Genomic DNA, 25,056 nt, shown 5'->3' with positions numbered 1-25,056 from the left:
GATCCTACGATTTAAATTATGCTCAAATATTTAAATCTTGTAAACTTTGGAAAGAAACTTAACGAGAAATTAAAAAATTTATCTTGTCGCACTTTTCTCAGTTTTCGCCATTAACAATTCACTTGGCAAAATTCTTAATTTATAGTAACCCATTTTTCTTTCTCTTTTTTAATTGTGCCCGAGAGGAAAAAAAGGTGCCTCGTTCATTCTTTGAAATAGATTTAAGAAAGTGCGCACAACACATTTGGCGTTATTATCGCTTATAACAAATATACCGAATTTCAAAACATTCCAATATATAAACTCATGTATATTTTTTGAAATTTTGATTAAAAAACTCTAATTTTGCAGATAGGCCTAGAAATACATCTAGTTTAAGGTGATGTAAAAATTTTATGGGTTATAATTCAAAAATGTTTTCGAAAAATTAATAAATTTCGAACTGCTAAAGAAGGAATCAAGTAAGTGTAATAAAAAAAGAGAGATTAATAAATATATACCAGATTGAATTAACAGTGAGGAGCTAAAATTTGGAGAACTAATTCTTTAAAACTGCTTTGCGAATTTTAAAAATCTGGCACTTTGGCATAACTCGAGTCTTAGAATCGAAATACGGAAAAAAATAGGTATGTTATTTCAGATAAAATCCGATGTGTCAGAATAATGTATGTCAGAACAATACAATATGTGAATCTAATATAGTATATCTTAAGTTACGCTTTACAGACATGAAAAACGCGAGCCAAATTTCGTCAATGGGCAGTAGAATGGCGGGGATAGAACTGTCCCATTTGTGTGTGTACAAGGTATACATCCTATCTTAAATTATATATTTGTTTGATTTCTTTTCTGTTAAACATTCGGACACGTAGCTGTGCTTATAGTGATTTAATATCAGATGCACTGATAATAAACCAAAGAAATGGGGATGGATTGTAGATCACGGTGCATATTAATAGCTTTTTTCTTGTCTAAGTCCTAACTGAAGTATCTGATCTGAATAAGATCTGAGTAAGGTATTCTTCCTCCTTTCTGCATGCCTTCGCGGTGTAACGGCAGCACACTCGGCTCGTATTCGAGAGATGCAAGTTTCGAGTCCCGGCTGAGCCACTGCTCGTTTCATGTCCTCCTGCTTCAAAAATCCTAATGACCCTAAGGAAACTCCAGTGAGTAATCGAAGAGAATTAACTACGCTGTTACTTAAAACTAGTCTAGCATTATAGTCTATTCCTTTAAAATAGGAACTTCAAGGCCATATTTCGCCACTGATTTGATTGTCAACCGCAGGAGCATGAGTAGCGGAAAAAATGTCGAGTCGTTTAACTTTTCCCTACTTCGTTCCGTTTAGCGTTTTCGCATCGTGAAAAGCATACGAATAATGTAAGCCGGCTTGAACTACAAAGTTAAATGAGGCGAAGAAAACAGGTACTGTTTTGTGATGACGACACGAATTATTACGATCGCAAATGGAGAATGGGCTGGCAACGGCCTTGAAGTGCCTATTTTAAAAAACATTCTATAAAATGAAAATATTTCTTGTTTCCGGTCAATTGTTTTTCTTTGGTGGTGGATCAGAATGGGGTTTCACACACACTTCTATGTGAGAATTCGTACCGTCTTAGCAAGGATATTTTCGATGCCTTCTGTACTCATGGAGTAAAATAAATAAGTTTCGCTGGACATCAGATTTATGCATTTTCTTCTATTATTTTCAAGAAATTAAAAATCCAGCCTTTGAATCATTTTTTAACTATAGGAAAAGCCAGTTTAAATAGAGGTGTTTAATTTTTGCCTTCTTTCTGGGGCATAGGGAAAGTGCCAGAATTTATTTCTAGAAAAGATATTTTTCCCCCATAAAAAAGGTTTACGGTGTTTTTTGTTTACCTAATATTTACACATTAAAACATTTAACTGCGCTTCAGTTCCTTTAGCCTGTTTTGATCTTTTTCCAGCCTCTCCAACTTCCGTAATTATAAACTTCTTTAGTTCACTCATGGTGCTTATCGCTACGGTCAAAAATATGTTATCGATTTTTAAACTGCTTCCTGATACGCTGTCGATCTCAAATTTTGTGCACACATATTTGTGGTGATAATACAATGAGGCCAAAGCAATTTATTCAAATTCAGCTTAGAATATTTTAATAATTAAACTCTTTTCCTTTCATTTAATGAACAAACTAAAAGTCGTAGAATTTTATTGTTTGCACCATCGAATAAAGTGTAAAAAACTTTTGAAATGTTTAACTTAGCTTCTGAATTTTCGGCTTAGCTTGGAATTGAATACATTTCGTAAGCAAAATTAATTCTTTAATCTCTCTTTTTTTCCATAAAACTAAGATAAGCTACTTTTCTCCTTTCAGTTTATTAATTATTTGATGACTTTTTAAATAAAAGTTCATTTTATGAAAACATTTTTTTTCTTTATTTTCTTTCTCTTTCTCGGTTAACTTTTCTTGACTTCCTGCCGTTTTTTGTTCTGCAGCATTTCTTACATAGTACCCTCTGAAAGATTGTTAACTAGCCTTTCTTTATATTCTTCACTGTTTATAATTAATTTTTATAATTTACATGCATATATCTTCTTAGATTTTTTCTAAATCCGTACACTCCCTAAATATTGAACTAAAGATATTTTTTAGAGTACATATGATTTACTTAATTTTAGTTAGTTAAATCTTTGAAAATTAGTAACATACTGCTAAATAATAGTAGAAATTATTCGGAATGCCAGCATCTAAATAAAACTGTTCTTGCAAAATACTTCCTCACCAAATTTACATAGCGTTTATATATATATTTTAAAAAATTTCCCTTGACGAGTCAAAATGAACTTCAAATTGAGCTAATTAACCATTAACCGCTTTCTAATATTTATAATTTTTATTTTTATTTTTATCTTGATCAATTGATTAGTATTTTACTGTGTTTTAATCAACTTAATTCGTTGAGCATATAGCTTACTATTTTTGTTAATTTTACTTGTAAATATTCAAATGTTGTATATTTCTCTCTTTTCGCGCATATCATAGCAACTAAATTTGCTTATGTTGAAGTTTTCGCGGAGCCGCAGTTTTTAGCAACTTTTTAGCTTGCGTACTAAAATTTATCTTCTAATTTCCTTAATTTTGCAGCAGAATGAGCAAAATTTTAGACCACATAGGTCATTTTTCATTTGTTCTTGCTCTTTTACTTTAAATTATATATATATATATATATGATGTACCAGCTTTTGTCCGGAATAACTAGATTGGTGAAGAATCATAAATGTAGTCGTAGCTTAAATTATCAGAAAGTTTAAAAAACAGGATCCATTTATTATTATTCAGGAGAAATAGTAGTTACAAAATCAGATATCCGGAGTAAATAAAAAGAATTACTAACTTTTTGTATGAAGTTTACTGCATCGTTACATTAAAGAACAGCCCCCGATATTCTTTTGCGAGTCCTTTTATAGCCTCTGGAAAAGCGGAGCTTCAAAGAAATGACGTCAGCCTCGTCAGCCAATCCAGTTCGCTTTAAAAATCTCCAGAACATTCTAAAACTGTACGTGTAGAAAAGGTGGAAAAAAACAACTTGACTACGGGGCTGTTACTAATTCCACGTACTTTCAAATAAGAGAACGTCGCCATTAAAAATAAAAAGAACATACAGTTAGAATTTTAAGTGTATTCTTGACTATGGAATTTTATTATTACATATATATAATTAAAGAAAAGAGAACAAACGATAAATGACCTATGTGGTCTAAAATTTTGCGCACTGAGCTGCAAAATTTAGAAAAAAGTTAAAAGAAAATTCCTAATTCGTATGCTAATATATATATATATTATATATACACATTTCCTTTTTTTCAATCTTATAATATAGCACATCCTGAAACTTTACATTACTAACACAAGGTGAACTTAAAAATTCTTTAAATAGCTTATATGCAACGTTAAAAGAAAGATATTTTGAGTTTGAAGCAAAGCTCTTTCCCATAAACGATGTACAAATTCAAGTTTATTAAAAATTTCGTAGACAATTATTTTGAATTCCGATCGCCGAATCTAAAATGAAAAACAAATAAAAATAAAGCTATACCTTCATCAATTCATCCATGAGAAAAACTGTATCTTACTATTCATCAAAGTCATCAAAGAACAAAATTCTACAGAACTTTTAAACCTTTTTATTTTTTTACCTTTTCAAAAACTTTTCAAAGTATTTTTTAAAGTTAAGTCCCTCTTGCAAGAGCTCGCAAAAAGAGGCATAAAAATAATGATTTTGAGAAAAGTAACAATTGAGATTTATAGTTAAAATCTTTAGACTATTTAAATCATTCAAAAGTATATAACACTTATTTTTTAAACAATACTTTAGGTAAGATCAAAATTTTAGACATTTCATACTTTAGAAATCTGAAGGGAAAATGTCTAATTGGTGGTTAAATTTATCGTATTTCTGTAAGCGTGAAATGGTGTATTGAGAATACGGCAAAGTACACTAAGGCTATCTGCCTATTGGGGGGAGAGATGCCTTCGTAGAGGACTTTCTCAGGGAAACTGGCTCGTATACACGTTACAGATGAGAAAAACCACGAAAACGCCCATGCAGCCAGCCCGTTCGCGGGATTCGAAACTCGGACCGAACTACCAGTGTTCAGCGATTTTACCGCTCGGCCGCTGGTGGGCCTGTAAGAGTGAAATATAATATACGAAAGTGGAAATTCTCTGGAATATGGTATATAAGGGTGTTTAATATTTGTAGCCCTCTAATATTTACTTGTCTAACATTAAAACAACCAGTAGTAACGATTCTCTTACATTTAAATCGTTTACAAAATGAAATTATCTTTAAGCGCTTAAAATTTTGATTAAGTTTTAAATTTGGGAGCTGTCGTTTTGGAGCTCAATCTGAAATATCGCTGGTATTCTCAATTGGGACCTTCATGTATATTTGAGTGTCAAAACTTTTAAGAAAATGGAATCATCTGCTACAAATCCCTCAAACTTGTGTTTCTGGACATTCTTTTACAGTTTATAATCGTGTCATTATAAAACGCTGGTCCCTAAATTGAAACTGATGATACATTAAAAAACTGTTCATTGAATTTTCGTCAATTGTTATTAAAAACCGAAATTGTAAGTTGAATTTTGTTTACTAAAAATTGGTCTATGATTATTTAAATTGACAAGTAAATTTTGACCGTCTCATTTAAAAATTAACTACTCACTTACATGGTCTTATAAAATTTTAGTTGGACTAGTCCAACTAAATGTCCGTTTGCAAGGGCAAAAATGTTTGGCAGTGATAGCTATCACTGCCAAACATTTTTCCCTTTTCTTAATATTTTAAAATAATGAATGAAAATACATAACCAATGCATAGTATTTATATCTTATTAATGTATAAATTATCATCATATTTAATAAATAAATATAAATAAGGAAATATTTATGTTGGTTTTATTGTGCTTTTGTAGAGATCAAGTTTAACTTTTTCCGTCCTTTACGTTACATCATTTCATCTGCTCCGTAGCTTGTCTTGGTTGGAATATTTTGTAACACATTGAATCTACTAATCTACAAACAAATCACTCCCTCAAATCACGAAACTCGTGTCTTGCAAGAAATTCCCCCTGGTTAAAAAAACCTCTGCGCTGAAAAAAAAAAAAAAAAAAAAAAAAAAAATGTGAGGCAGGAAAAATCTTTAAATCTCTAAAAGGGCCAAGCTGTGAGATTGAGCACAAGCCAGTTTAGTCGTAGGTTTAGATTTTTTCAGTTCTTAAATTTACATCACTGTTTATTTGCTTGATTCTCTAAATCTGCGCATCTGACAAACAGTTCTTTTTCTTCGATAAGAAGTTGCTGGATTTCTTGACATCCCCTGCCCACCCTTTTCTAATATTAACCAGTCTGTGTATCGAATTAACAAATTTAAGATCTGTAATTCCTGTATTATTGTTGGCGCAGGAGCAAAACTTCACTTTCAGCTGGTCCGCTGCCTGTGAAAACAATGACTGATCCATTAAGTCACGTTCTTGTCTTTTCTGTGAATTACTGCCATTCATTATTTCAATTTTGTCTCCTCTTCGGTACATATTATATTTGCGCTTCAATATCTGCTGATTTAGTATCAATGGTTTCACTTATTCACAATTCAGTTACATTGGAAAACAGCCAGTAAATTTCAAAATGCCATGAAAGTAACAACTATCCGTAACACAGCCGTATATTATCTGGTTGTAGAAAGCCCGTTAAACTCTGAGCTCACACCCCAACTTGATGTCACGGGTATGCTTGTAGAAAATCTTGGTTGTCAGTGGTCAGAAAGTACTTGACTTGTCTTTGTTTCAGGTCCCTATTTCTTCATTTCAGATTTGTTCCCCGTCTTATTTCTAACATTCAACTTAATTCTCATTAGTGAAGTGTTATCGCAACTCCCCTGATTTTAAAATTCTTACTCACTACAATAAAGTCACTGAAATATAAGAATATTGTTGTTACAAGTGTTTGAAAACAACTAGCGTAGTGTTTGAAACCACTGTTAGTGCTATGAAAATCGATGATCCGTATTTTACCACCTTTCGAAACAATATCTTTTATTGTATAGTAAAAGTAAATTATATATGTAATTTTTGACGGATTAAGTTAAAGTATCAGAATCCTTTGCATTCATAAGTAAGAGGAAAGAGTTTATTCTGGTACAATACACCTTACATTTCGTTTTTTAGAAGCACAAAATAAAATGTTTTCCAGTGTTCATAATACTGTTATAATTTTTATTTATTGTTAATATTACTTTAGTTGCATAATTTAGAAATTAACTGCAATTCTTTTTCTTCACGAATATAGAGTTTAATTATAGCGTTTACTATCACCTTCGCCTTCAGGTAATTTCTGTAAGTCTTAGAAGATATTACCCATGGATATAAGAAAATTATTGTACAGTTATATATAATTATTTTGCTATAGAAAAACATTCCACTGGTGTTCATGCAATTTGTTATACAGATAACGACATCATAATTTCTTCATCGTGCTTCAGGTTTTCTCAGTAGAGCTCTCCGTTGATGCTACTGCTATATGTTAGAGGACAGTCTTTTTCAGTTCTAATATACACTACCAGATTGGCTTAACTGGTTTTGTTCACAAAAGAAGTTAATCAAAATGTCGATGCTCACCAATAATTTCACTTCAGTAGAAATTTCTGAGGTTTTGACATCGTTATCTATAAATAAATTATCTTGTAATTAATTTAGAATTCAAACAACAAAAATCAGCGTTATGTTATCCAAATTTGAAAACATAACGCTGATTTTTGTTGTTTGACTTCTAAATTAATACTTTTTCGGCTTGTTATTGTATCTTAATCTTTTAATTTTTCAGGTTGATTAATTTGAATTCCCATTAGGTTATTCTTCAAAATACTTCAGCGATAATGCATTTTAATACTTTTAACTGATTATTATAATTTTTGCTGCGGAACCGAATTATTTTTAAAGTAATAAATAATAACCTGAAACTTCAGTAGTAACTGAAATAAACTTTTGAAGAAAACTTGAAAAATAGTTAATTAAACCAATTCTTTTATAATTATGACCAGTTGTGAACATTACTCACACAGAAATTAAAATGAAATACAAATTACAAACTAAAATACAAAACTCATACAGAGTTAATGCATGTGTTCCAAATAAGAGTTGCCAGTGCTAATGGCCTAGTGAGAACGAAAAATAAGCAGCAACAATATGTCATAGAGTTATTTTGAGATCGGGAACAACAAACAAGCTGATCTTTGAATTTTGCTTTAAAAACTGTTTCTGTTTTTAAATCTGATGTAGCATGAAAATACACAAAAATTTTACCATCAGAATGTTTCGAATGAATTAATACCGTTTTTAAAGAATAAGCTATTACTGTACTTAAGAATTTTAAGGAAAATACACAGTACTTGCAAAATTTAATTCCCGAGTACTTTTTTATCCGTTTTCCTATTTTTTGTAAATTTTGATTAGGATTTTTATTGTATATTCTTGTACAGCCGTTTTATCGTACGCAATGGACAATTTCTTAATATTAGGCAATTTTTTTATTCGAAAAGAAGAAGTATCATTTAGTAACGAAACGAAATGAAGGAAGGAAGGTTAAAAAAATCAAATTCTTTAAAAGCAACCGAACATTAATTTTCAAAAACGTTAAACTGTAAATATGTGCAAGCAAAAATTTTTTTCCTGCATATTTTGATACTAATTCCTTTTAAAACATAAAAAGCCGATATTTTTATCCTTAACGTTAAATCTAAATATTGTCATAAATAAATCGGTCAAAAAATGGTTATAACTTAGTACAAATTGTTGAGATAAAATGTATTGAATGCACTAAATACATTGGAAATAGTGTACACATTTGCGATGAAAACTTTCAGTGCTTTTTTAATAGTTAACTTTTCTCAGTTCTTTCTTAAATTCTATTTTTCAGTTCAGCCGTTTTAGTGCCGAGCGAAAGTATCTTTCCTATGCGAAGAACACCCGGCCAGTTTGAAGAAATATAAAGTTTAGAATAAAGTTCATAAAAACCAAACTAAGAATGACATTTATAAAATTATGAGTTGCTAATTATAACTGTATTAAAAAGGTGACGGCTTTCGAACACTGACTTCTGAGAATTGCTCTTTAGAGAGATCGAGGAAAGACTGAAAGAAATACAGGGCTCCTTAAGAGATTCTTTGTACAGGGTGCGGCAGGGAAACTTCCTTATTTGAAACGTGCGCCATCTAGCGACAGTTACTCCGAGAAGGGTAGGGTGGCGCTCATTGAAAAGAGCGGTATCTGTAAAGTTTTATGTCATGTAGGTTTAGTACCAATCATGCAGTGGACGAGAGAAGAGCGCGCGTTTTCCGTGGAGTTGTACTTTTCAACGTACTGCATTTTCATCCATATAAATTGGCAGTGGTGCAAAAACTTAATCAACGCGATTTTCTTTCACGAAAAAAATGCTTGCAAAGCCGCTCTTGTTAATACACCTCAAGATGCCGTTGTGTTCTTTAGCGATGAGGCTCATTTTCATCTTTCCGGTTGCAGCATGCATTAAGCAAAACATGGGATAATGGAGTGGCACGAATCCCCAAGAATTTCATGAGCAGCCCCTCCATACAGAACATGTGACTGTTTAATGTGCATTGTCCAAATTAGGCATTATTGGACCATGGAGAACATTTCCTTTTTTGGAGAACATTTTCTTGGACGCCTTTTCTCCTTACAAGGCGATTGTCAACGCGCTCGCCTGATTTAGCCCCGTGTGATTTCTTTTTGTGGGCTATCTGAAATCTCTAACGTCCAAAGACTCTGGCCCAACTGAAGAACAATATTCAAACTGCTATCGACAACATACCCGTTGATATGCTGGTAAAAGTGGCAAGAAACTTCAAAACTCGACTATCTCAATACATTGACCAGAACGGAGGCCACCTTAATGATATTATTTTTAAACCGCAATAAAAAAAAATTAAAAAATCCCTTTAAGTGTCTCTCTATAACTTGAAAAAAAATTAAACTGATATCGCTTATACTATTTGTGTTATTCATTTTTAAAATAAGGTAGTTTCCCCGCCGCACCCTGTATTTTAGTCTCGCCATGTCGAAGCAACATTATTTCGTGACACATGAGCTTTCAGTTCATATAAGCGTGTTGCGATTACGGCTCCAAAAAGCTGCCCCGTGTCTGCAGCGTGTGTAAGCAGTCTGAACTCTGTGCACCGTCCACAGACTGTGTATACCTAGTAATAATTAAATGTACTAGCAGTACGGGTACTTAGTGTCTCAAGCATGTATATAGTAATCTTAAACGTATCGTAAATGAACTGTATCTGCAACATGTATATTTAAAAATAATATGAGTCATGCATCTGCAGCGTGAGTATGCAGTATTTTCAATATATCCAGTTCTATGAGTAACATATCTACATTATGCATACTTAGCATTATGTATTCTGCATATAGTAATCCCAAGTTTATTCTGTATGTGGTATTCTGTAAATAGTAGTCCCAAGCGTGTAGATAGCAATCTCGAGCATATCGTAAATGAACTGTATCTGCAACATGTATATTAAATGCAGAGCAATGTAATATCAGCCAGGTATCTGCAGCGTGTGTAAACAGTCTCTTTAATGTATCCAGTATTATAAGTAACATATTTATAATAAGTGTACTTAGCATTATGTTTCCTTTATATAGAAATATTAAGTCTGTTCTGTATGTATTGTTTATATAGTAGTCTCAAGCGTGTAGATAGCAATCTCGAACATATCGAAAATGTACTGTATCTGCAACATGTATAGTTAAATGCTTAGCAATGTGATATGAGCCAGGTATCTGCAGCATGCGTAAGCAGTATTTACAATGTATCCAGTATTATGAGAAACATATCAACATTACGTGTACTTAGCATTATGTATCCTGTATATAGTAATCCAAAGTTTATTCTATATATGGCACTCTGTATGTACTCTGTATATAGTAGTCTAGAGCGTGTATCTCGAGCATAATCTCGAGCATATCGTAAATGATCTGTATTTGCAACATGTATATTTAAATGCATAGCAATGTAATATGAGTCAGGTATCTGCAGCGGATGTAAGCAGTATTATCAATGTATTCAGTATCATGAGTAACATATCTACATTAAGTGTACTTAGCATTATGTATCCTGTATATAGTAATCCCAAGTTTATTCTGTATATAGTACTCGTAAGCAGTATTATCAGTGTATTCAGTATTATGAGTAAAATATCTACATTAAGTGTACTTGGCATCATGTATTCTGTATATCCAATGCATATTCAAAATTGATCCTCAGCATAAGTACCTAAACTATACACAAATGTGTGCTTAATGTGCTATTTATGTGTATCTTCCTTCTGCTAAGCGCATGTAACTCCTTTATTAATAGTGTTTATGTGTCATGTATGTGTTATGTTCAAGTTTTTTTTATGTGTAACCAGTATGTTATGTAATGTATACCTTGCAAACCTAAAATTTGTAATACAACATAAATAGCCAATGTATTTCTCATCTGCCCCTGCATGGCAATGTAAAAATTCTTTTAAGATCTCAATAAACTCCCGGTAGATAGAAGAGAGCGCGGGACATATGCCTGTTTACCTCTGTTAAACACCAGGTGTCCCCGTCCTCCGTCACCTGTGACCTGCCCCGTGTCGACTTTCTACCTTATCACTGCAGCATATACACAGTCTCGGCACCAACCAGCGTCGCCATATTGCCTTGAACTATTTTATAACAAGAAGTTGACCTCCCCCCCCCCGCAAGAAAAAAATCTGAAACTTTTCAGATTTTATATTACGCCCAAAAGAACTTTTTGTGTGTGTGTGTGTGTTACATTTAAGTAAGCTTTATGTATTAAATATCATGTTCTTTGCACTTAAAACACATAAAATTCAATTCAAAAGCAATATCACAAAATATTTAAAAGCAGCATATCTTTAGAATTTCCGATGCACAGTCTCGCATTCTAGAGATAAAAATGTTTTTTTCCGTACAGTGTTGCCATTTTCGCTTTGAAATCGTTGAGTTTGTTACTCAAAAATTCGTTAAAATTTTACAAATTTTACAAAATTTTAAATATATAATAAAGGAAATTCAAAATTCGGTCTTCCAAGTGCCCATGTTCCATTAGTGGACTACGTGACTCAAAATTTGATGGCTCTAGGTATCGTTATTCCTTTACAATGCAAGAAATATTCATTCATGTCTTATTCCGTTAAGTATTCACAAGACTTTATAAACTAAAAGATATCTTATTCACGGCATATAGCTTTATCTTTCATATAATAACACGTACTTTTTCTTACCAGTGAAAGAAATTTAGCAATTTAAAAATAATATATGTGTTTATTATTAACATTATTAACTTTTTTGTCATTAGTATAAATGACAGAAAACTCTTTTAATATCATTCTTTATTTACATCGGCTACAGTATATATTTAAAAATACATGCTATATTTCTCAATTTTCCTCTAGTCTTTCACAAGGAATAGACTCTTCTTTTCTCCCTTAATCCTATATTTGTTCTTCATATTAGAATCTTAACTGCCTTACTTTTATTAAATTTGTTAACAAAGGAAATATCTGAAGATACTAAATTTTCCAAGTGCGAGCTGAAATATCTCTATAAAGCGTTTGAATATTCTCTGCCCTTATTAGCAGTTCAAGAAGTAAAATAAACAAATTTGGACTTCATTCCACTACACAATTTCTCACGCTGTCATACGTAAAACGTTTTCTAACGGAGAAAAGGGGAGAGGAAGAAGAAAACAAGCAGGATTAATGTATTCAGAGATGCAAAGACACGAGGATAGTGACTAATTCTGAAATATTTTTGTCCTAGAGTTTTAATTTGTTTGAAAGCAGCAAAGCTTGCATTGTTCGCAAGCCAAGATAGTTTTAGCTCGGGCATCTCGAGATTGCACCCTTCGCGATGAAAATACTTGAGTCTTTTTTTTTTTTTTTTCTTTTATTAAGTCTGCTACGTAACTAGAACGACTGGATTCAGAACGCTTTTGTTTTTTAACACTACTCTTTTATAAATTTGGTTACATGAATGGAACTATTTTTCTAATTGATAGACTTTCAGGCATGAACTGGTAAGCTTCCAGCAGAAATCATGCGTTTCGAAAAGTAATTACACTTTCAAAGATTAAACTAAACAAGTCCTGTCATGAGCCAAAACGTAGTGTCTTTTAAATTTGATAATCATGGTATTGTGCTGGGACATGCGTTCTATAAAAGGCTGGAAGAATTCTAAACTACTACTCTTCACGCTTTTTGAAAGAGCCATCGACAACTCTTTTCATTTCAGGAAAATGTAATGATAAGGAAAAGTTCCTATGAATTTCAAAACTTCTCAGTATGATTTTGTTTTCGAAACGAAAAACACTTTTGAGTGCAACATTCTGTTAAATATTCTAAGCATGTTCAATCAAAAACGGATTGCAATTGCAATATCCTCTTAGAATGAGTTATTTTTTGATCGTATGATCAATATGGATAACTGTAAGCTAATTGTTACTGTTATACAGGTTCAGTAGTTTACAGATGTGATTGAATTATAAGGTATGTCTCCCGCCTTTTTAGCATGCCTTCGTGGTGTGGTGGTCGGCACGCTCGTCGCGTATTCGAAAGGTTCGGGGTTCGAGTTCCGGCGAGGGCATTGCTCATTTCTCACGACTCCTACTTCAAAAAATCCTAATGTCTCTACAAGATAAACTAGGTTATGGAAATAAATTTTGATACGCGGAAACTAAAGGGGGTGGTGGAAAATAAAATAATCGAAAACTTGTGTCAGCAAGAATTTTTGGAAACTGCGCCTGCAAACCTTAGAATTCTACGTATATGTATACATGCTAAATAATATTATTGCTGTGTAATATTTAATACAGCAAATTTATTGCGTTTAATAAAGATGAGTGTTATTCAATTATGTTTATCTATAATAAATATAATAATTTCTGTTAAATCTTTGTTTAAATATAAATAATTGTTTGAAAAAAAGCTCAAGTTTTTAATCTTGTATTTGCTTTAGAAAATTCAGCTTATTGACAATGGTATAAAATTATATGGTTAGGATGTAAAATTAAGACGGCGAATGACCATCCGAAAATGAAAACGGAAGATTATAAAATGCTTTCTTTGCATTTGATGACATTTGTTTACCTATCAACAACAAAAAAATTACCTGAAATTCTTAATGTAAAAATTTAACAAAAATAATACTTTAAAGAAGTTAAGTATTATTTAATTACTTAAAAGTAATAGATTAAACATAGAATAAAGATGTAAATGAGAATTATTTCAGTCCAGATAAAAATACAGACTGTATTTCTAAACACAAATTGCAGTCTTCTTCAAAGTACATTCCAAAAAAAAAAAAAAAAAAAAAAAAAAACGTGGGACAGTTCTATATCTACCGTTCTACTGGGTCGATTAACGAAATTCAAACTGCGTTTTTCATGTCTGGAAAGCGCGACTTAGGATATATATTAGACTTATATATAGCATTGTTCTCATATAGGGATTTTTACACAAAATCGGATTTTTTCTGAAATGACATGCCAAGTTTTTTCTACATCTCGATTCGATGACCCAAATTATGCCTTAATATTAAATTTTGTAAAATTTGGTGAAAATTTAAGGAAAAATTCAAAAATTTATCTTGACGCATTTTGCTCAGTTTGCACCAAGAATAATTCACTTGGCGAAATTCTTAATTTATAGCAACCTTTTTTCCTTTACCTTTTTTTTTAAGCGCGAGCGGTATTTTTTAAAAGGTCCATCGTTAATATTTTCAAATAATTTTAATAAAGTGCTTAAAGCACATTTGGCGTTATTATCGCTTACAACAAATATGCCAAATTTCAAAACGCTGTAATATAGTATAAATTCACGTATATCTTCGGAAATTTTGAATAAAAAAAGGCCTAATTTTTTTCAGACATGCTTAGAAATACATCTACTTTAAGAAGATGGCAAAAATTTTATAGGTTATAATTAAAATATATTTTCGAAAATTTTATGAAAAATATTTAAAAATACATATTTAAAAAATAAATCATAAAATTGGGCGAATTATATTGGATTAAGCCTAAATTTCGAATTCTGGAATAAGGAATCAAGTAAATTTGGTAAAAAAAAAAAAAAGAGATATTAATAAATACACTCTTTTGCAAAAAATCGAAGCACCATGAAGGAAGTGGTTGTTTTTGTCGAAATTGAATATGTGTATAGCTCATACACAGATAATAAAATGATTAAAAAATCGAGGTCATAGTACCTGTTCACGGCTCACAGTCAACCATTGAGTGTTTGAAATTAGTCAATCCGCCCCTGGTGGCAATGCATGCTTGAATTCGTCGAGGCAAGGAGAGATAGAGGTTCTTAATGGCATCCTGAGACACATTCTGCCAGGCATTCATCAGTTGTCGCTCCAGATCTGCGATATTTTGTGGTACCCGAAACTGGCGGCCTACCATGTTACAGACATGCTAGATTGGTCAAAGGTCTGGTGACCTTGCTGGCCAATGAAGAGTATCAACCGCAAGGTGACAGTCTAGAGATATGCGAGCGGTATGCGGTGTGGCATTATCTTGTTAGAAAATGATCCAAGGATGACGTGTATGAAGGGTAACCGGCCGCAGGATGGTATCAACATATCGTTGAGCTGTTAAAGATGTACGGAGGTTGACTAAAGATGACCTGCTGTCATAAGAAATAGCGCCCAACACCATCACACCAGGGGTTATGGCTGCATGCCTTTGTAAAACAAAGGCTGATTGGGACCACTGGGCCCGTCTTCTCCAGACATGAACACGGGGTCATCTGCTTCAAGAGTGAAGTGAGATTCATCGCTGAACACTATACGATGCCACTCTGATAGCAGCCATGATGATCGGCTGCGATACCACTCCAGATGACTCTGCCGATGTTGTGGGGTCAAAGGTAAACGTCTTAAAGGCCTCTGTGATCGTAACCCCGCCTCAGACAAGCGCCCTAAGATTGTGGACGGTACCACGAGAGGTATAGACGTGGCTGTAATGCGTTCAATAGTCGACAATGATACTATTAGGGCGGTTCAGGCCTGGCGAACAGTCATTCCATCTTGCCTCTCATTTGTGCTCCTTGGCCTTCCAGAGCCTTCATTTTGTCGACAATTTCCTTGTAGCAACCATTGCTGCCAACATCTTTGCAATGCAGTGCCTGTACACTGCTGGTGGTGGCCTATTGCTCGGTATGACCACACATCTTCATGCAACCCTACAATGCGACCACGTTCGAAGTCATTTAGTTGTCTGTAAGGTCTTCGATATTGTCGTAATGCCATCTTTAGTTGCTTCTTTACGGAATTACAATGGCAGCAACAAAAAAAGAGAAATTTTCTCTGTTACTAGTTTTATACTTTGCTAACTGCGCACTAGAAATTCGCGCTATGATCACAGTTCCTGCTCATTTGCCTTGAAACATTGATCATTTGCATGTTCGATAAGATGTTTTTGCATACCAAATTTCGTCACGGTCGCAAAAGTCCTTCTTGGTGCTTCGATTTTTTTTCAAAAGAGTGTATATATCAAATTAAATTAACATTTAGGGGCTAAAATTTTGAGAGCTAATTTTTCTAAAAACTTCTCGCGCGAGTTTTACACAATTTGTCAGTTTAGCATAATTTGAGTCGTAGAATCAAAATATCGAAAACAATTGGCATGTCATTTCAGAAAAAGTTTGATTTTGTGTCAAAGTACCTATATTAGAACAATACTATATATAAATCTGATACATATTTAAGTCACGCTTTCGAGACAGGGAAACCCAAGCAGAATTTTGTCAATCGGCCCAGTAGACGAAAAATATAGGAACTGCCCCATTTTTTTTCGAGGTGTACATTTTTAAAATCTTACATGGGGACGAATGCGGCTGATCATGAGGATGACTAAACGATTCGGTAAAACCATAAGGCATAAAAAATATTTCGCATTTAAGGATTCTATAAAGGAAGTTTTAAGTCATGACCCTCCTAGTTCGAAGACAAAATTTCTCAAACGTATCTAGAAAAAAAATTATTCTCAAACAATTCTTGATTTCGATTTATCAAGAAAGAAATTTAAAGAAAGTAGTCTCAACGTCGTTCAGCAAAGGATGGTTTACTGAAATTAAAAAAATGTTTTATTAAGAAAAATTAAGATTAATTTTTCAGTTTTTTACTTCCTTGTACGAAGTAAAAAGGAACTATTGTAATCGCGAAAAGCTTCAGGCAGCATATTTCAACGAAAATATCCACTTTGACCGCTTTCGAATGCAATTTAACGATGTTTTTGCGTGATATCTGTACGTAAGGACAGAATAAAAGACTCTTTTCCTCTTTAAAAAAAAAAAAAAAAAAAAAAAAAAAAACTGCTTTAAAATGAATTCTGAAGAGAATTTTTCGTGGCGTCTGTATGTACGTACGTACGTACGTACGTATCTCGCATAATTTAAAAACGAGTAGCCTCAGAACGTTGAAATTTTGTATATAAGACTACTATAACATGTAGATGTGCACCTCGTGTTTTGGTTTCAATCAGCCGCGCCAAACGTATATAAATATATTTATAAATATATCCACTCTGTTACCCGGCTCAGTGATCTCAGTTTCTTTACTCTTATATGTTTGTAAATTGTACATTTTTTGCTTTAAAAATGATTGAATTATGTTGTTTTTATCTTCCGGTTAAGGGTTTTATGCCTTTAGTAAATCTGTATGCAATATTTTTAGAATTATCAACAATTTAAAAGTTTTTTAAGTTCCGCTAAGCCTATTTTGATGGCGGTCATTGCTTGTTTACATTTGAAACAGCTGAGTAGTGAATTTGTTACCAATCTAGAGAAACGTACCTTCGCAACAACAAAGATAAACGCCTTCATTTATTATTGCGATTTAAATCATGCTTAATCCTTTCTGGAATTTTTTCGAGGAAATAAGTGTTTAAGATTTACTTAATTTTTAATAATTAGTAATTTAATTTTTAACAGTTAGTAATTTTTAGTAGAGATATTTTGAGTTTTTGTGTATTATTGGTTTGTCGCGAAGTGAGAACTGAATTAATTGAATGAGAAATACTGAATCGTCTGTGAAAAGCTGTTTCTTTTTTGTTTTGTTTGCTTAATTTCTTTTATACATCGTTCTAGCTTTGTTATAGTACTTGAACAGAACATGTGGCAACGATTAGATAATTCTTTAAATGATACAAATTTTGTGCATTCTGAGTTAAAATATGAACGAAATATAATACTGTTAAGGGAACCTAGCGCCAGAGTGTCGCTATGGTAAACAAATAGAGTGAATTTTAAAGAATGCACTTATTCTATTGTGGTTTATGCGCTGCCGGCGAAGTATATATAATTAAATCCAATAAGTTTAAACAAAATGCAAGAAAAAATGCGTATAATTTAATATTCCGTACAAGGAAGTCATGTGGTGTACATCAGATTTTTTTAATCCGTGGAGAACACCCGGTTATTAAAAAATTTGAATTATCAAAGCTTGAATAATCGAAGTTTTATCATATTTGTAATAAGAGATAAAACATTTTAGAGGTCATAAACTGAGCAAATTGAACACAACTCTTATCATTATTATGTTCCCCCCCCGTTTTTATTATTTCTCTTAATATAATGATTCCGCGTCTTCATATCATTCTCATAAGATTTTCACCTCCATTTTCTCAAAACAAAAGGTCACCCATTTATTTGACTGACATTTTCATTTCTTCTGTTTCTGAAGCCAATGTTAATGATTCTGAAACCATGAAAATATCCTTAGCGAAATATTAGAAATGAAATGAATGTGGACCTATAAACTCCGAAATCTGACAATTCTTACTGTAATCTCATCATTTCATTTAATTCTTATTTCAGATATATTTAGGATAGGATTAGTTATGGAAAAACACACTAAAGCTGTCTACACTAAATGACAGGGATGCCTTCGTGGAGGTCTTTTTTTTTTAAAAAATTGGCTCATAGTGACATTACAAATAGGGGAAAACCATGAAACTTCCAGTATCCAGCTCGTTTGCTAGGATTTCAGTACGGATCGAACTACTATCGTTCTGCAGTCTGCACTCGGCCGCTGGTGGCATTAGATATCTTAAATTCTCTGTCTCATTTCTAAAAGTTGTTTCTATAATAAATAGTTTCATATATTAATAGTTTAAACATTTATTTCTCTACCATTAAAGAGTGCTGAAACGAGCATTGTTGTCAATGAACTGACCGATGAGATGCGGAGAAACAAAGAATACAGACTATCAGTTGTTCTAGGTCTGAGCAAACTTAGGGTTCGCCGTTTGATTTTAAACAAGATTTCAAGGTAAAAATTTAAAACTAATATAGAACAAGGAGATTAGAATACAGCCAAAAAATAACATAGAAATTTCTTTTCAAACAATTCCTTTTATACCTTAAAAAAATCTGGAAGATTTCTTTAGAAAATGAAAAAACTAAACATGGATAAAATATATGGACAGGTTTGTGTTGAGCTGCCATCTACTATAAATAAAGAAGGTTCAGAGTAACCTATAGTAATCTATAAATCCTTTTTCATTCAGTTTTTCTGCGCGTACAGAAGGAAATTTTTAAGTGTGTCCAGACCGGACACACTGTGCCGCAAAGGGTTAAGTTCTGCAACGATTCATAATAACAGGTGAAATTCGAAGCATTTTGCTTCATTCACTCATTTCTAGATTTCGAATTCCACGTTTAGAATTCTCTACCCGGTAATCATTGAGTTATGAAGTATTGCAGTAATCGTAAATGTATTTATATAATAATCGTAAATAATTTGTTGGAGAGGGAGGAACTGAATAAATTTATAAAAGTTAAGTTTAATAAAATATACTTTAAGAGTTTTATTTCAGCTCGTTGTTTTTTTAGTTCCTCTCTCAAGAATTGGAACTAGCGTTTCCGTTTCAGTTGGAAAATTTACTGAATTAAATCGGAAGTTTTAATGGAATCTTAATGGATTACTCATATAAAATTCCAAGTTAATACTTTATCTACTAAATTTTTTTATTTACAAAACATAAAATTACTTTTCTGCAACAAGGAGTTTACAAACCTGCAAAGACATAGAATTAGAATTTATACATTTTTATAAATTCTAATTCTGTATAGATTATAAGGGTCTCTTTTCCCAAGAGATATTCCCCTAGTTCATTTTTTGAGATATGCTAAAAGTATCTAAATACTTCAAAAATTTCAAATATGTTATGTGCATTATCTATGTGTGTAACACGCTTATTTTATTTGGCATATAAAAAAATTAAAGGTGTAGTGGAATATTCTACCAAAGCGTTTTGTGAATGCATTTCCTCTCTATGAATCACATACACGAGCCTTAATGTTGTTTGTACATAAAGAACTGGTTTTTGAAAAAGAAGGGCAGTTATAATTTGGAACCTTACCAAAAATAATAAACAGTGAATGCCATTATTTTGAGGCTTCATCTTGCTCCGGTTTTAATCGTCTTAAGGCAGAATCGCTATTTTGGGTTTTTCTCCCAACTAAGTTCTAAAATTAAATGGTAACACTCGAAATAGGTGGCCGTTCTAACGATGGAGCAGTTTGAATTTTTCTTTATCTTTATTCGTTACGAGATGTCATTCTCTTTACAACAGCTGCAAATTTTCAGTATAATGGAAGTGAGAACTGAACGTTGAGATTTGGGAGAGTAGTATGTTAAAGGCGTTCTTTCAAAAGAGATTTCACTCTGAAGTGAGTTGCCAAGCATCTGCTGCATAAAGTGATGACATACCAATAAGGATTTTATGGTACGTAGTGTTTTTAATAGAAAATGATTTTTAGGGCTAACATTTTTTTATCATAAAGCGTTGTGTTAGCCAGTAAGTCCTAGCATTTTTTCTTAAGTGAAAATTTTGCGAGAAAAATAAAATGTTTTGGCAATGTGTTTTATGTTACTCGATAGAGAATTATGTGTTCTACAAAACTGTATGTCGAGTTTTTTTACACTGAAACACTTTTTGTTTCTTTCATTAAAACGAAGTATCAAGTCGACAAAAAAGAGCATTTTCGTCATCTTCTGCTTTTTGCGTTTAATCAAGGTGCCCAAAGCCACAGAAGCTGCTCGATATATTTGTGAAGCGTATGGCGAAGAAGTGATACCTCTTAGGACGGTTCGAAAATAGTTTAAGCTATTCACAAATGACTTTTTCGAAGACAGTGATTTCTGCCGTCAAGGCAGTGAAGAGCTTGTTGAACGTCGGGAAGAAATTGCAAAGACCGACGAGAATATTATTAATTGATTTGTTTTTAATTATTGTTTATTTTTGTGGAAATCTAAACTTAAAAAAAAGAAAACCCTCAGAACTTATGGGCCAACCCGATATAAATTTTCACTAATCGTCAAAAAATCATATGTTTGTTATAATGCATAACTATGGTATTGTTGCTAATTTCACTTTTCTGAATCAGAACAATTATTATCGTAGTAAGGAGTACTAGGTTGCGTCGGTATAAACGGTCCGAAGGTCTTCCATCCTTCTTCCTCTACTACCCATCTGTCGAAAGGATTTTCGGCTCAGTGAGAGTTGCTAATCACTTTCCCGTCTGGGCAGCATGCATGTATATAACTATAATTTTAAACTGCATTTGGTTAAAAGAAGTGTTAAGATTAAGTAATTCTGAAGTTTTTAAAAGCTATGCTTATGAAATTAGAATTACCAGTATGCTAGTACATGTTCTTAAATGGAAAATCAGGAGACGATTATAGTATTTTAAGAAATAATACTGTTTCTAAAAATATTTGCAAAAAGCATTTTATAAATTTTCTTCCGTAGTAAATGTCCATCTGACGTTTTCATGTTCAAACGTAATTTTCATATTTTTCAAAAAAAATTTCGTGTTTTCGCCTTAATTATAAATTAAAGTTTTATAACGCGTTGAATGGTAACTCTCTAGAAAATGGCTGTTCGCCAATCTGCTGGGAATATAAAGTTAAGATTTTATGTTTCATAGAGTGACAACACTTGACAGATCGAGTGATTGATAAATGGGATGCGAGCGTAACGTAACATAATGTAATTGTGCAGAAAACATTGAAAGACTGTGCTAAACATATTTATAATTTCAAATATATTAAGGAGCGCAGTAGGCGCTGCTTATTGTGATCTCGATTAATGGTATCGCTCAGATATTGTTATCGATTGCCAAAATCCCTCTCGTTTGTACACAAAATATGAAAAATATGTTGCTTATTGTGATCAACAGTTCAGTTAATATTTTCAAAATATTATCAAAAAAATTTATAAATTTACTGAAGTAAAGTCACTAAATGAGGTCAAAACAAATTATCAAAATTGCTAAATGCCAGAAAGTTGTCATCAAGTAAGGGATTGTGTTGCCAAACAACTTGCTTTCAATTTCAGTTATAAAAAAGCAACCTTAGTTTGGCTTAGATTTTGAATATTTCTACCCATTTCGAGGACGATCGGACAAGGTTCTCTTTCTGCAGGAGCAAAAATATTCTACAAAATGTTTTTTCCCTGCTCCTTAAAAAAATCCTTGAAAACACCTACTTCAAACTAAGGTTGCTTTTCTTGCCTGATTTTAAATTTTACATTTGCATATTGTCTTACAGTGAATGAGGAATGTCCCCGAGTTAAGATCAGCATCGACTAAATAATTTCCAGGAATATCATAAATAGGTCACGTATGAACTGTTCCGTTAAAGACATTATGAACTGTTCATAAACAAAATTTTGCATTTCTCTAATTAGAATTTTCTGAAAATACTCATTTATATTTTTCTTGTTGTGTTCGTATTAAATTCAGCTAAACTCCGTTGCTGTACTGAAGGTTATTTTTTCTCGTCTTTTAAAGTTATCATTCGGTTAATGTTATCGAAAGAACCTTGATCCCATTTAATGGTGCCCTATTGTAACTATGTTGTGTCTAAATAGCTCAGTTAATTATGCTATGTATAATTTTAATCTGAAATATAAATTAAAGCTCTTCAACTAATGAAGGAATTTATACTTGCGAAAGTTGGCTACCGCATAGATTTTTAACCTCTTGGATGCTAAAGACAGAAAAACTAATTGTGGATGTTTTTAAAGTTAAAAACGAGCTAATATTTTATTCAATGAATTGCTTTCAAAAACCATCGCTTCAAAGATACTGAGTTTAATGTTAAAATTCGACAATTCATTTTTAATAAGCTCAATATTTTTTCAGATATTTCAGTTCAAATGATCGAATTGTTGTCATGTCAAGTGGTTGTACACCACTCGCTCAGTTTAAAGGGAAAAAATAATTTCCGGTTTTGAGAAAACAAAAATTTTGTAGAATGTGTTTAAAATGAGTCTGATTTTTTTTTTTAAAATTTATTCCAGAGTTTTGAGAATTTTTTTAAGTCGTAAATTCCCAAAGTACTAAAACGGAAACAAAATTCTTGAGAATCTGGATCCAATATTTTCCCCCCTCCCCCTTGAACCCAATTATTGCTTCCATAATGCTTGGACACAATTAAAGGTTACTTAAACACAATTACTACTTCCATAATCTTAAATTTGTAAGGAAATTAGTTGTAAGACACTTTCGAATTAATTTTTACTGCAACAAAGAAGTAATTTGCACATTCTCTAAAATTATGCAAAAAAGGTAAGCCTAGTTTGGCGTAGACTTCATACAAAATTCTATTTACTTCGAGGCCTATTTCACAAAGGTCCCTCTTCTAGAATAAAACTTTAAAAAATGGAGTTTCTCACTGGACTTTTACTAGCAACCGGACTAACCGGACGTTTCCCCTATTAAGTAAAATATTATGTATTTTATACAAATTGTCATTCATAAATTTACATAGAATATAAAAATACATACCATTTCTAAATTTACAAATTGCACGTACTGATTTTTTTTAAAAATTTATTCCAGAGTTTTGAGAATTTTTTTAAGTCATAAATTCCCAAAGTACTAAAAGGGAAACAAAATTCTTGAGAATCTGGATCCAATATTTCCCCTCTCCCCCTTGAACCCAATTATTGCTTCCATAATGCTTGGACACAATTAAAGGTTACTTAAACACAATTACTACTTCCATAATCTTAAATTTGTAAGGAAATTAGTTGTAAGACACTTTCGAATTAATTTTTACTGCAACAAAGAAGTAATTTGCACATTCTCTAAAATTATGTAAAAAAGGTAAGCCTAGTTTGGCGTAGACTTCATACAAAATTCTATATACTTCGAGGCCTATTTCACAAAGGTCCCTCTTCTAGAATAAAACTTTAAAAAATGGAGTTTCTCACTGGACTTTTACTAGCAACCGGACTAACCGGACGTTTCCCCTATTAAGTAAAATATTATGTATTTTATACAAATTGTCATTCATAAATTTACATAGAATATAAAAATACATACCATTTCTAAATTTACAAATTGCACGTACTGATTTTTTTTAAAAATTTATTCCAGAGTTTTGAGAATTTTTTTAAGTCATAAATTCCCAAAGTACTAAAAGGGAAACAAAATTCTTGAGAATCTGGATCCAATATTTCCCCTCTCCCCCTTGAACCCAATTATTGCTTCCATAATGCTTGGGCACAATTAAAGGTTACTTAAACACAATTACTACTTCCATAATCTTAAATTTGTAAGGAAATTAGTTGTAAGACACTTTCGAATTAATTTTTACTGCAACAAAGAAATAATTTGCACATTCTCTAAAATTATGTAAAAAAGGTAAGCCTAGTTTGGCGTAGACTTCATACAAAATTCTATATACTTCGAGGACTATTTGACAAAGGTCCCTCTTCTAGAATAAAACTTAAAAAAATGGAGTTTCTCACTGGACTTTTACTAGCAACCGGACTAACCGGACGTTTCCCCTATTAAGTAAAATATTATGTATTTTATACAAATTGTCATTCATAAATTTACATAGAATATAAAAATACATATCATTTCTAAATTTACAAATTGCACGTACAGTGGTATGCAAACTTTAAGAACAAGATGGGTTTTCGTCTCATCCTGAAATTAACATCGTAAAGTAATGTCTTACAGAAGTAGTCCACAATGGCCCAAATCATATCATAAGATCCCCAAAATGTCAAAATATTAAACAAGTGACCAAACCCATTCAAACAAGGAATGAAAAAGATAAAAAGGCACTTATTGAAAAGATAGATTGGAGCATAACTGAAGAGAAAACAAAAACTTCCATATTATAAGCGCCTGAGAAGTAAAATACAGATTTTAGCAGGGGAAATGATTATTCCTGACTGCAATGCAGAAATTATAAGTCTGTCATGCTGAGAACAGTGTTGTCAAAGAAGTGTTGAAGCATCGCGGTTCATTCTCCTTGTAGTTCTAATTTCAGCTACGGAGTGGTTGCTGGTAGCCACCCACGTGCTACCAAGCGTCTCTCGAAGATGTTCCATGCTTTTTCTATGAGATTTGAATCCGGGAATCTTGGAAGTCAATCCGTGCATTGAACATCTTCACTCTC

General features: G+C 32.4%; 1 protein-coding gene across 3 annotated transcripts in view; it reads left to right on the top strand.

Moving 5' to 3' along the window:
• Positions 1-25,056, top strand: part of Eip63F-1 (Ecdysone-induced protein 63F 1) — a 122,702-nt gene that overhangs the window by 48,494 nt on the left and 49,152 nt on the right. The window contains exon 1 of one of the 3 annotated variants that reach the window (XM_085813944.1): positions 20,193-20,359. The exons of the other annotated variants lie outside the window; for them this stretch is intronic. Coding sequence (XP_085670070.1) covers positions 20,357-20,359 — 3 coding nt within the window. The 5' untranslated portion in view covers positions 20,193-20,356. Of the gene's footprint in view, positions 1-20,192; positions 20,360-25,056 lie in introns of those variants that run through there. 3 annotated transcript variants of the gene reach the window in all.

Source organism: Stegodyphus dumicola, chromosome 3 (genome assembly GCF_044657685.1).
Source record: "Stegodyphus dumicola isolate Sdum_Otavi_A_Nest chromosome 3, ASM4465768v1".
Taxonomy (NCBI): Eukaryota; Metazoa; Arthropoda; class Arachnida; order Araneae; family Eresidae; genus Stegodyphus; species Stegodyphus dumicola.
Note: the sequence above shows the minus strand (reverse complement) of the source record. Positions and strands in the feature narration are given on the sequence as shown.